Below are 12,218 nucleotides of genomic sequence, written 5' to 3'. Positions count from 1 at the left end.
ACGCGCGGGGGTGGCGAGCGCCGTCTGGCGCGGGGCGATAAGGGGTGGGCGGTGCCTGAGCTCGGCGGTCGTTGTGCCGTGTTTCTTGTGCCGTTCGAGCTTTTGGGACGGGCTGTTAATGACAATTGACTGCTTGTATTTCATAGGGGCTATAAAAGGCTTCCTAGCGGCTTGGATTCCGTATTTAAACTGCGTCGCCTAAGGCAACCTGTAGTGTTACACCTTAACCTTCAGGGTCGATCTGATGTTTCGGTCCCTTCAGAGGCTCAGTTTATCGCTTTCGAGGCCGTCCCGAACGCTGGCTTACAGCAGTCAGTTTGTGAGTCCGTTGCCATGGTGTAGCAATGAGACAGCCCTGTGTGGCCTAGAGTCACAGGATGGGTTGGGTTGGAAAGGACTTAAAACCCATCCGGCCCCACCCCCAGCCATGGGCAGGGCTGCCCCCACCAGCTCAGGCTGCATCCAACCTGCCCTGCAGTGCTTCCAGTGATGGGGCGCCACAGCTGCTCTGGGCAGCTGCGCCAGGGCCTCACTGCCCTCCCACTGAAGTTTTCCCCCTGATATCTCACCTAAATCTCTCCTCTTTTAGTTTGAAACTGTTCCACGTTTTCATATCGTTATCTGACTGAAAAGTTGATTTTCCTCCTGTTTACAAGCTCCCTTCAAGCACTGAAAGGTTGCAATGAGGTCTCTCCAGAGCCTTTTACAGGCTGAAAAAACTATTCCCACTCAGTCTTTCTTCATAGGAGAGGTGCTCCAGCCCTCTGAGCGTCTTTGTAGCCTTTTCTGGACCCACTCTGAAAACTCCACATCTTTCTTTGGCTGGAGGCCCCACAAGAACATGGTGCGGCTCTGAGCATGGCACACCTGGATCTCACCGTGCAGAGGATGTGCCCAGCATTCCTGGACAGGAAGCAATCCTGAAGGTCATTCCCCAAACTGTGATGCTTGGGGCTGATCCAGTGGCATAGTTACATGGAGCATTTAGGGTGGAAGTTGAGCTCTCTGTGATGCGCTGCAGCTGCCCATAAGCAGGAGGCCTGAGGAGCGGTTAGAAGAAAGTGTGTACCTCTGCCTCTCAAAGAAGAGATCTGTGCAATGGTGTGATGGAGATCCAGACAAGTGGCTTTGGTCTCCTTCACATCCTCAGCACAGCTACCTAATGAGAGCACACTTTGAAGGCAGGGTGATGCCTCCCGCGCCTTGTTGCAAACACCATTGAAAACGTCGTTTGGCTAGGTGGCCTCCTACCCCCGTGTCACTATTAGTGTGTCATTGGTCCCATTCTCTCCCCAGCAGAAGCCATGAGCTTTTTAGAAGGCAGGCTGTGACATGTTCTGCCAGAGTGCAGTGCTCCTGCTTCTCTAGTGGGGAGCTGGGGCTTTTCTCTAGGTGCAACCGACGCAGATCTGGCCTGAGATCAAAGCCACCAGGGCTGGATCACAGGTAAAATGTTTTCAAGGTAAGAGACATCCTCTTAGTTTCACATATGAGTGCAACTAATTCAATCAGTGAATCATGCAGGAATGTAAAGCCTGAACCCAAATGTGGAAAATCAGAAATGTCTGCGACCTGAGCTTTGTAGCTGAGAGATGATGGCTATGGCTAGCAGTGAGGCAGGGGGCTGAGTACTGGCTGTGCATGCAGCAAGTGGAACACTGAGCGAAGCTGCAGATTCAGCATGCCTGTCCAGTCCCTTCCTGGAGGGGTTGGCAGGGAGACCCAGTTCAATGGAGCCATCCCAGGTGCCTGGGAAGGTGCTGGGCTGGCAGCTTATCTGGCACTGGGCAGCAGTGTAATCTGCCTGCTCCAGCCCTGGCCCAGTGGCTCTCAGCCACCCTGATGGTTTGGAAGTGAGAAGAGTGCATGTATCAGAGCCTGGGAGTAGCATAACGCTTTCGGTACTGACTGTGCCTCAACAAAATAAAACTCATGTCTGGGCTGCTCGGCTGTTTTGGAAGGCTCGGTGCCATGACTGTCCCACTGTGTTTTTGCTCAGGGGAGCAAGGTGCTGCTCGGCTTGGTCAGCATGAGCATGGGCTGTGCTGAAATGTAGCTCTCCTGCCAGGCAGTCTGAAGAATGTGTGGCAAAAAAGAGAAAGCTGAGAAACTCAGAAGCAGAGAGATGATGTGACCAGCAAGCATGGACTTCACATAAACAAATGAGTAATTAATTAAGGTAATATGCTTGTTTTGACCAAATAACAAGTCAAACTTGGCCCACTGTTGTTACATGTTTTCATTTTAGCTGCAGTGTTTTCACAAAGTATTTTCACCCAGGTGGGACAATCCCTTAGGTCTTACTTCCTAGAGCAAGTGGTATTGCTGAATTATATGCCATGTTGCAACAGTACAAATCTGATATCTGTGTAGCCAGGAAGAGTTGTGGTTATTTTGTCCTGGATTGGGCTCCAATTCAACCTACATTGTATTTCGAATCACCTGATGCTGATAGTTTCATTTATAATCATGTACTTAAATCTTTGGAATGCCATCTAATGATGAATTCTAGTAGATTTGATAGAATCAAAGAATAATAGAATGGCCTGGGTTGAAAAGGGCCTCAAAGATCATCTAGTTTCAATCCCCTTGCCACAGGCAGAGTCATTGGCCACTAGACCAATTTGGGCATTTTTATTCATATATAATATCAGATTAAAACATAATAGGCAATACATGAATTACACTGATATATGACAGATGAATAACTATTTTCTTAGGTTTGTAGGATTTCAGTTTGCATTCTGAGGGCATGATTCATTTCCTACTGTGAAATTTGGGCTGTTGGCACTGAGGGTGTGGAGCTTGCCAGTACAGGCCAAAGAATAGATGGAGTTGTCCAGGAAAGAGTTGGACCACGGGACTGTCTGGAAGATATGTTTAAATCAGTGTAATTCACAGGTCATTTGATCCATGTCTTGTCTAAATGTTTTGTACTACTCTTACATCCATGCTGATGAATTCAGCATTGACTGAATGACAACATCCCTGTGATGGCAGGGAAAAGAGCACCAAAAAAGAGGTGCCACTGGAGGCTGAGAGAAGGGCTGTCTCCATTGCAGCAAACAGTCATTCATAACTCTGACGCACGGATCCTGCCTGCAGATGCATGCTACTGCTGCAGTGCACCTGTGAAATTGAGAGCTGACAATAGTGGAGTCATCGCGACATAAATCAAGACCTTTATAGATCACACATTGTCACTTGCAGGTAATTTGAAGCTATTAGTGCCACACCGCAGTTCTGGATGGTTATATGTAGGTGACTCGCATGGATCCCTGCAAGTCATCAGGCTCCAAGTGACATCTAATAGGTAGAAGGGTAGTTTTCTTTCAGCTTGGTCTGGCAGCAGCACTAGGTGTATAGTCCCTATTCTCATGATTTATGCAATGCCATTTAGCCGGTACCACATTCATGGCAATAGAAGGGCTGGTTGAGTGTTCCTGTTTCTCTTGTTCTTGATTACCCTTCTACTGCTAGAACTCATAAAAAATCTATTGCTTTGCTCTCCAGAAAAGAAATCTAAATAAGTCAAAAAGGCTGTTACTGTAATTTCTAGTTTGAGATATATTTTATTAAAATGTTATCCTCTTGATAAAACAGTGATCAGTCTCTGATTGTGCAATAGTGTTTCAGAGTTAATTAATAAATCATGCCTACCACTTTTCATTTAGAAAAGATTTTACAGACATAATTAATTAAACCTGACACTATCCTTGTGGAATAAGGAAGCACTCCGACTTTTCAAATAGTGAAACTCAGGCAAACTGGTTATACTGCTTTCTCAAGTAAGTGGCAGGACCAAGGCTAGAATTTAAAATTCTGTACTATTTTGGTATCTTTTTCAGAGCACCCATTCTTTTCTTGTTTCATTCCTTGCATGTGATGTCTGAGTTACTGAATGTGGCTTTATGGTCTGTTACATGCAATGTGTTGGACTATTTTCTGCTTAAAATCTGTTACTTCATCTAACGTGCAGCAAGGGATTTTCTTTTTCAGTATCTGGAACCATGAGATATGTAATCATCAAAATGCTATTTGGTCATTCATTCACTCATCCTCATTATTTCCTCCACTATATTGCATTTTAATAGCAGTAGCAGCACTTTACAGCAGCTAATAATGGCCCCAGTCAAGACCAGGATCGCATTATGCAAGACTCTGTGCTGAGAGATACTCACTGGCCCATCATTTCTAATGTGTGCATACAAGATGCCTGTGGTAGGGAAGAGCACAGAAATGGTTGTTCAAGGTACCCAGATTAACAAACATTGAGTCAAAAGTTGTTCTGATAAGAATTCAACGTTTCTTACTTTTAAGTGTATCACTTACAATATGAAACAGACATACATTTTCCTTTTACAACATTGTAAGTGTGCAGAGATGTTAAAAAACAGAAGCCACTAAAAGAACTTGAAAACCTATCTTTTAGGAACTGGTTTTCCATCTGCTAGACAGTCTGTCACATTCTGTTGTGTATGTAGAGACTGGCTCACCTGGCTATATTTTCTTTTACATTTTCATGGTGTCTCAAAGTGTAAGTTGCAGATAGTATATTTACAAACCATAAACATTTTATGCAATTTCGTATTATTTTTGCAAGAAGATCAGGACAGCATGCGTGCATATTCTCAGAACGCTAAGTAAGAAACTGTATGACACAAGGGAACACTTTTTATTCAGATACTGACATCATACTGTTTGACAAAAATGCGATTAACCCTAATGAATCTAAGTTGATATTTGCAGGTGCAGCTTCCTGCCAAGCATCAGTAGTCATCTGCTTCAGTTTTTGTGTCATCAGCACAATGGCTCGAGACAGTGCGTTATGATACCTGATACAGGATCAGCAGCAGCTGGAGAACTAGAGACATCACATTACTTATGTGACCCTGTATTAGTGCAATGGCGACTGTTAGATCTGCTTATTGTCTCACAGTGAACGCCTACATATCAATCTCCTAATAAGTCTGTGATGAATATTTATTCTCCTTATAGACCACAGTTGATGATGATGCAGATACTTGTTAAGTATTTAAAAATAGCTGCTTCGTTTTTTTTTTTGGCCATCACAGCATTCTCTTTGTTGTGTGCATATTTTTGTCTTCATCCTATGCAGGGATATGGAAAGTGTTTTTTTTTTTTCAAAGAAACATGTATACAGCTCTGTGCATGTAAATATTGAACTTGAGACACTAAGGCTTGTTTTTGTTTGGCCAGGAGTATCAGCACCACAGTCTGCCTTGCTTGTGTTGTCAATGATAATTTTAAATTTGTCAGCAACAATTTGAGATAAATTGGCTAATTAGAAACCCAGGTAATACTGCAGTTGGTACTTCCCTGCTAGTGAGATTCTGGGATTTCCTTAACCTTATACATTTCCTCTTACTTATTAGTTTTAGTGCTTAGATTTGATCTGTTCTGATCAATTTTAACCGAATGCAGTGGGGGAGCAGTGAAGGGGTTGGTTGTTGTTTACAGTATATTTTACTGGAAAACAATACCAAAAGTAGGTCTCTGCCTCCATACTTCTGCTCTCCCTGTAATGCAGCTAACTGCTTTTAATTATAGCTTGTAGAGACACTGCCGAATTACTTAATCTCTGTTTAAAGTCTGGATTCTGGTTTCTTAATTAGCATCTGAATGTTTGGCAGCTTTGAAAAAAGTCCAAAGCTAAGAGAGAGCAGAATGAAATGTGTACCACGTACATGATAAATGTGTCAGACCTCTATACTATAAAGTCTTAAGAAACAGCAGAGATTGAACGTTCGCATGCCCTTGCAATGTGAGCTTTTCATCCAATTGTGATGTTGTTGCTTGCAATAACTAGAACTCCAAGAGCAGAAGAAATCACACTGTTCTTGAAATGATCGGCTGAAGTGGAAAAAAGGAAAAGAGATCAGGTATTCTCATTTTCTTTTCAACTGAGACGGAAGTCGATTTGGAAATGTTCCTTGCTGAAACTGGAGTTGCATTTCCAGTAGTTGGGAGGAGCTCCCAGATTACATTACCCACCCACGTCTGGTTGCTTTCGGTTTACCTCGGGAAATTCTACAAGGAAATTGAAGTAGAGAAAGAGGACAGCAGCAAAAGGAGGAGCACAGGGAACCTATCTAAAAAGATAAAAAATTAAAGTAGTGCTTCAAACAGGTATGCCCTCATTTTGAGTTATGTTCAGCACATAACGAGTGGCTAGCAGTCTGTTTACTGGGCACGGCATACTGTGTGTATTCATAAATCTCATTTAAAGCAGATCACATCACCAATTTGTTCACCCCTTGATAAAACAATGAGTCAGATCCTCACCTATTGACCACTGTCAAAGCTCCACTGGCTTCAGGGAGAAGTGTCTTAACTGAAGGATCCAGTCTGCAGCATAGAGAAGCCTCATTCTTTGAATGCTGAGTTTGATATGGCTTCCTTTCAACCAGCTCTTTATGAGTGCCACATACATTCAGACAACTTTCTTGTAATAATAATATTTATCTTCTGGTTTAGAGATATTTCTGCTATCTTGAAGAGGACCTGCAAATGGATAATGACAGGTGCACGTTTTTCTTTTTAGAAGAAACACTTCTGGGGGGGGAAATGCTTCTCTTTGTTTTTATACAATAAATTCAATCACTGACTTTATAACATTACAGCCATGAGTAGATTCTTGTTTGCTTGACATTGGAATAGTTTGCCATTTTGTTTATACAACTTTTCACACACATTGTTGAAATTAGCATGGTGTTAGGAATATCATTGGTGTACCCCGGACCCCTCTCAGTATTTCTTCTAATCCTTTCCAAAACAAAAGTAATTATGTGTCATCTGTGAGGAATTTACAGTACAGAATAGTATGCCCCCTGAGGATCTTTCTTAAGACATATGTATGTCAGTCTTAGAAAAATCATGTCCTCGTATGGTTGCTTTTGAACATTAGTGACACGACAGTGATACTGTTGTGCATATTTTTCCCTTCGTTATCCTGTCTAGCTTGGGCTCTGGCCTAGAAGTTGGTGTCAGATGGCTTGATTCTGAAAGTAGTGCTATGAAGAAGTTGTGCCAGTGTATAAATGTCACAGCCAGAAAGTCTTGGTGATGGCGTTTGTTGTTGGGGTTTTTGTTTATTTTGTTTCTGTTTTGTTTGTTTTGCTCTCCCCCAACATATTGTTCTTTTGGAGCAGGAAATCACAGGAACAGTTTGTCAGAAGAAGCCTTGTGTCGCTGGAGCCACGTCTCCATGTCTCAGGTCTGCAGAAGTAAGGGACTGAAGCGAGTTCACTGCATGGTGTGTGCAGGCAGCCCTTTGCCTGCTCAGGCTCTCTACAAAACGATCTTTGGGGAGTCATAACCAAGAATCTTAAATACTGCAGAGGTGGCTGATCTTCATGGCCCTCTGAGCCACGTACCAAAATTGGGTAGTGCCAGATAGCCTGCTCATTCTTCAGCAAACCAAGTGAGAAGGGTGCTTTGTGCTTATTGCAGGTGGGAAATGATGGCATCTCCCAGGAATGTTCCGTGTGGGTCAGAGCCAGGCTAAAGGGTGGAACTTCAAGATGTAATGGCATCGACTTCAGTAGCATTGGATAAATTATTCCCTCTCTCAGTGGGGATTTAGCCTGTGTAAGCACAGCCCCTCTGTTGGATGCCAGCATGGGAGCTCTGCCTGAAAACCTTATAGCCCAGAGAAAACAGACTTGCAACCTTTCCTGCAGCTTTTTGCTGAGGTGTTTAGTGGTTCTTCCCTGCCTTTGTCTTGAGACTCATGCTCTGTAGTCTATGCTAAACTCAGCTGATGTTCACCACTTTGGTAGCTAGATTTCAGCTACTATCATAACATTGCTTGTATGCTTTAAGCATTAGTACCAGGAGTTAGCGTAACAAAACTGTAGTCAGTCCCCAGAGAACATAAGGTTTGCCAAAAACACCATAAGTTTGTGCATTCTCGTTTGCCTTCTGCTGCTTGTTTGTTTGTTTTGGTGGGTTTTGGAGCTGTTAGGGAATCAAACCTGTCTCTGCAAGCACAACTGCCTGACATTTTCTTCAGCATTCAAAAATAGAAGATGAACTTCTGATGTTATCACCTGTCTGAAAGGATTTAGGGCTTATTGGCAACCAGCAAAGATATGGAAGTCAAATAGGAAGAACTGGAGCTGCCTGAAAAATTCTTCTCATACAACAAGGAACACAGAACTCTCTTAAAGCATCTGGGCCGTGTGAAGGTGCCCACAAAGGGAATGTAACTTGGAAGGTATGGAGTGTGTTTGGAAGCCTGGAACTTCTAATTCTTGCTCTAGCACCAGGCAAATGGGCATATGTGAAGCTTTTTTTTTTTTTAAGACAGCTTTTAACTGTGGTTCCTGTCTTTGGGAATGCAGTTAAAGTCATACTAAGCCAGATTAAGAGCTCAATACCTTCAAATCCTTTAAATCTCAGCTGGGATCGAAGATACTCAGCAATGTGTAGTAAGAACAAGTTAGTTAGTCCAGAGAGGGCTCGGGTGTGAATTATGCTGGATAAGTTTCTGAGGATTTGGAAATTGTACCAAGCAGCAATAACATCAAGCACTGTTAACAGCAACTGTAGTTTTCGCACTGAGATGCCTCGTGAGATGCAAATTTGAAAAAAGGAGGAGAAATGAATAAAGATGATTTTAAAATGTGACACACTAAAGTATAGACTACAAAGTATGTGAGTTACAAAGAATGTTGGGAAAATAGGAAGCTTTAATTTCTCTAAAACCCCACAAACTCTGCAGCCTCCTAAGACTGAAAGGAACTTAATTAACGTTCTTTGCTGTCAATGTTCTGTATGCCACTCCACCTTCTCATTCCCTTTTCTGCTGTCACTCAGGAGACTAGGCTTCCCAAAGTAGGTTTTGAGATTTGGGAGCACTTGTTAAGAAAGACAGTGGTGCTAGGATCAGACCTCAGAATAATAATTTCATTTCTGAAAACCTTTCTCAGTAGATTCACAAGGTGGGCTTGTGAAGCATCAACGCCATTTCAAGACAGTCTTGTTCATGAGGTTTTACATGGAAGAAACAGATCTATTTTGAATGTAACTCTTCCACAAAATATTGTCACAAATAAATTATAATATTGGGCATCATACCAGATGCTTTGCTTTGCTGTTGGAGCCTGAGTACTATGCTCGGTGTTGTCTGCATTGTATTAAAGCATGGCTGAGTTTCACTCCAGCTGCTATCCCCAGGGCCCTCATGAAGAGGAGATTCATATCTCGTGAGATTACCCCACCGAGCAAAGAAATGGAATAAATAATACTACTCTTTTAGTTCTGTCAAGAATAGTAGCTCACAGAAAGAGCTTTTAAAGGCAGTGTCAGCATGGGCTAGATACGGCACCACTGTGGAAAAAAAAAGACATCCTTTACAAGAACAGCACTGCAAAATGAGGCCAATGTGAGCTTAATGGGTGGTGGAAAACAGTGAGCCGTTTTTTTCTCCTCCCTAATGCAAGCCTGCAGGGGTTTATTTGCCAGCGTGTATGAGTCTTAGGGCAAGTCATCTTGATGAAACTCTACTACAACAGGAACTCAAAATAAATCATTATAGTAGCGGGGATCTTATTTGGAACCAATTAGAGTTTGTGCAGCTGGTTTCCCCTTGACAGCTTTAATGAATCTATCAACACAGAAGTACCAGGACATAAAAGATTTTACAGTAGTCTCCATTAGGATGAAGGCCACCAGCCATCTAGTTCCTTCCGCAGTACTATGCAATGCTTTTAAAAGATGAAGAAGGTTGTTATGATAAGGTAGTCATGTGTGAAGAACCAGGAGAGCTAAAAAGAGTCGAATAATTTTGTGGTACTGTAAGTGGAGGAGGAGACACTCCCCAGGACAATTGCTCTTCCATATGCTGCAGAAAGACTTGCAAAAACCTGCTTGAAATCAATGCAAACTAACTCAGCCAGGTACAGTAAATTCGAAAATCCCGTATTACCATTAAAGGAAATGAACTCCCTTTTTATTGGTCGTTCACTCAAGGCCATAACATAGTTTAATATTAAAAATTCATAGCATATTTCTAAAATATGTTATGCCGTTTGGTTATATTTCATCTGAAAATCACAGATAGTCTGCAGTATCATCTCCAGTCTTTGGTGAGTACAACCACCGCACAACAATCTGCTGAACACTATTCCCTGGCTCTTGCTGGAGTTCTGTTTCTGTTTTGTTTAACTCTTCAGTGCACTCCAGACTGATAATGTCTGCTTAAGTGCATGAAAAATAGCATAGCGCTACTTAGAAAAGGAAGAAAAAAGGTATAAGCTCAACAAAGACATTAAGAAGGGGAGGTTCTGTTGACGAGGGGAGGTCCATGACTGTGTAAAAGTGCAGTCCTGTCTGTATTGTTATCATTTTCCTTTATCATCTCATGTGTTGTAACAAAAGAGAGTGTAATTATCCAGTATTAAGTGTGTAAGTCAGAGAGAAAACATAAAATAGAACATAGTTGTTTGAAAAGCTATTTAAATTTCTGTTGAGGGTTTTTACAGTGTCAGTATAATTGGAATGATGTTTTTTTGGGGTGAAATATTTGATGTGCTGTTTTCACCCAAAGATAAGGAACTATTGTACCCAAGCTCTTCAAAGATGATTAATAAGAATGGAGGCAATGGTTACAGCTACGGTGAACCTTAACGCATCTGAAACTCTGTTCTTAGCTGTGCATCAGGCAATTAAAGCTGTTTTTAACTTCTGGTCTTTAAAAGGAAATGGACTTGATATTTTAAAGGATATTAAAATACTAAGCATCTTTTAAAGGCTATTGTAAATAAAACTTAAAACTAAACAAATTAAAAGAGAATGGAACTTTGGGGTGTCATTACAGTGTTTTCATACAGGTTTCCTGTGTAACACTCTTTCCTCCAAAGGAAACTCGGTAGACCAGGGAAAAGAAAGAATTAATGCTGTTTTATGTAATGTTATTTACTCTTTCATGTTCCGTAGGACCTCATTAGAAGGATGATAGATGAGTTCCAGCAGCATGTGCATGTTATAATAGGCAGTACAAATGAGATTATAATATGAGAATCCTTGATGATGCACAGGGAATTAAGAGGCAGTAGCACATATATATAGGCAAACATGTGCTCAGGGGGATTGAGCACTGGATAAGTCTTTCAAAGAGAGGAACCACAGAGCTGGAGGCTGAATTAAAGTCATCAGGCCTCAATCTTCAGGAGTCCAACCCCTGTGCAAAGCAGGCTGCACAGGTAGACGACCAGACGGGTGCTGAATATCTCTGTAGAAGGAGACTCTATGACCTCCCTGGGCAGCCTGTTGCAGTGCTCCGTCACCCTCACCGTGAAGAAGTTGTTATGCTAACTGGTAACAACACAGACTCGCCCTGCATGGGTAACGGGAAGGGAACCTCTCTGTCTGCTGAGTGGGAGCTAGGCAAAGCGGTTTGCATTTTTGCTTTGTGCTTTTTGTGTGGGTGGGAAACAAAGATTTCTTCTTTGATCAGAGGCCGCTTGGACTTTGTGTGGTGATATAACAAACTGTGAACGTCTTTTAGAGTGAAAACCTTTTTCAAACGTTTCTTAACGATGCCAGCAGTGTCGTTTGAAAACTGTTGTACTCTGAGCTCGCATCTTCGGCTTTGTACAAACCTCAGGAGAAGTACGATTCATCTACCCTGGGGTTTGCAACCTGTGCTGCCGCAGAGGGAGGTGGCTGCCATTGTTTGCGGACCTGCCTGCAGCCAGCGGCGACAGTGGGGATGATGTTGGCTGAGAGCACGAGATGCTAGCCGGGACCGAAGCTTTCTGCCGGTGTTGGAGCGGGCTGGGGGCCGCCTGAAGGACTCGTTATGAGAAATGCACGCCTTTCCCTGCCCAGAACCTCCTCAGCAGGATAAGAGCGAGCTTCCCAAGGAAGGGAAGTATTTTGGAAAACGTGGATAGAGCCCAAATGCGAACGGGCTCTGCCCTCTGCGCTGAATGGTGGCTTCCTGCGGGAGGTTTTCACCGCATCCCACACAACTTCCATCGCAACGTGCCTCTTCTGCCCGGCAGCGCTTCAGTCCCTGGCCGCAGCCCGCGCCAGCCGTTCTCCACCCTAACCTCATTTCCTACAGCCGAAGTCCGAAGCTCCGCGGCCGCCCTCGGCGCGTTCCCGCCAGCCGCCGAGCCGGGGAAAACGGAGGGCGGTCGAAGCGAGGACGCCGAGCAGAAGGGGCGGGCCGGGAGGCGGGCGCCGCG

General features: G+C 43.2%; 2 protein-coding genes across 2 annotated transcripts in view; one reads left to right on the top strand and one right to left on the bottom strand.

Annotated features, from left to right (window-relative positions):
* Positions 1-144, bottom strand: part of SDE2 (SDE2 telomere maintenance homolog) — an 8,734-nt gene extending 8,590 nt beyond the window's left edge. Inside the window, exon 1 of the mRNA XM_010706798.1 lies at positions 7-144. Within this exon, the coding sequence (XP_010705100.1) occupies positions 7-144 (138 nt within the window). The remainder of the gene's footprint in view (positions 1-6) is intronic.
* An 11,784-nt stretch (positions 145-11,928) lies between these two features.
* Positions 11,929-12,218, top strand: part of LOC116216385 (histone H3.3) — a 6,084-nt gene continuing 5,794 nt past the window's right edge. The window contains exon 1 of the mRNA XM_031552684.1: positions 11,929-12,206. Within this exon, the coding sequence (XP_031408544.1) occupies positions 11,929-12,206 (278 nt within the window). The remainder of the gene's footprint in view (positions 12,207-12,218) is intronic.

The sequence above is a fragment of the Meleagris gallopavo genome, chromosome 2 (genome assembly GCF_000146605.3).
Source record: "Meleagris gallopavo isolate NT-WF06-2002-E0010 breed Aviagen turkey brand Nicholas breeding stock chromosome 2, Turkey_5.1, whole genome shotgun sequence".
NCBI lineage: Eukaryota > Metazoa > Chordata > Aves > Galliformes > Phasianidae > Meleagris > Meleagris gallopavo.
This window is presented reverse-complemented; position numbering and strand designations above follow the sequence as displayed.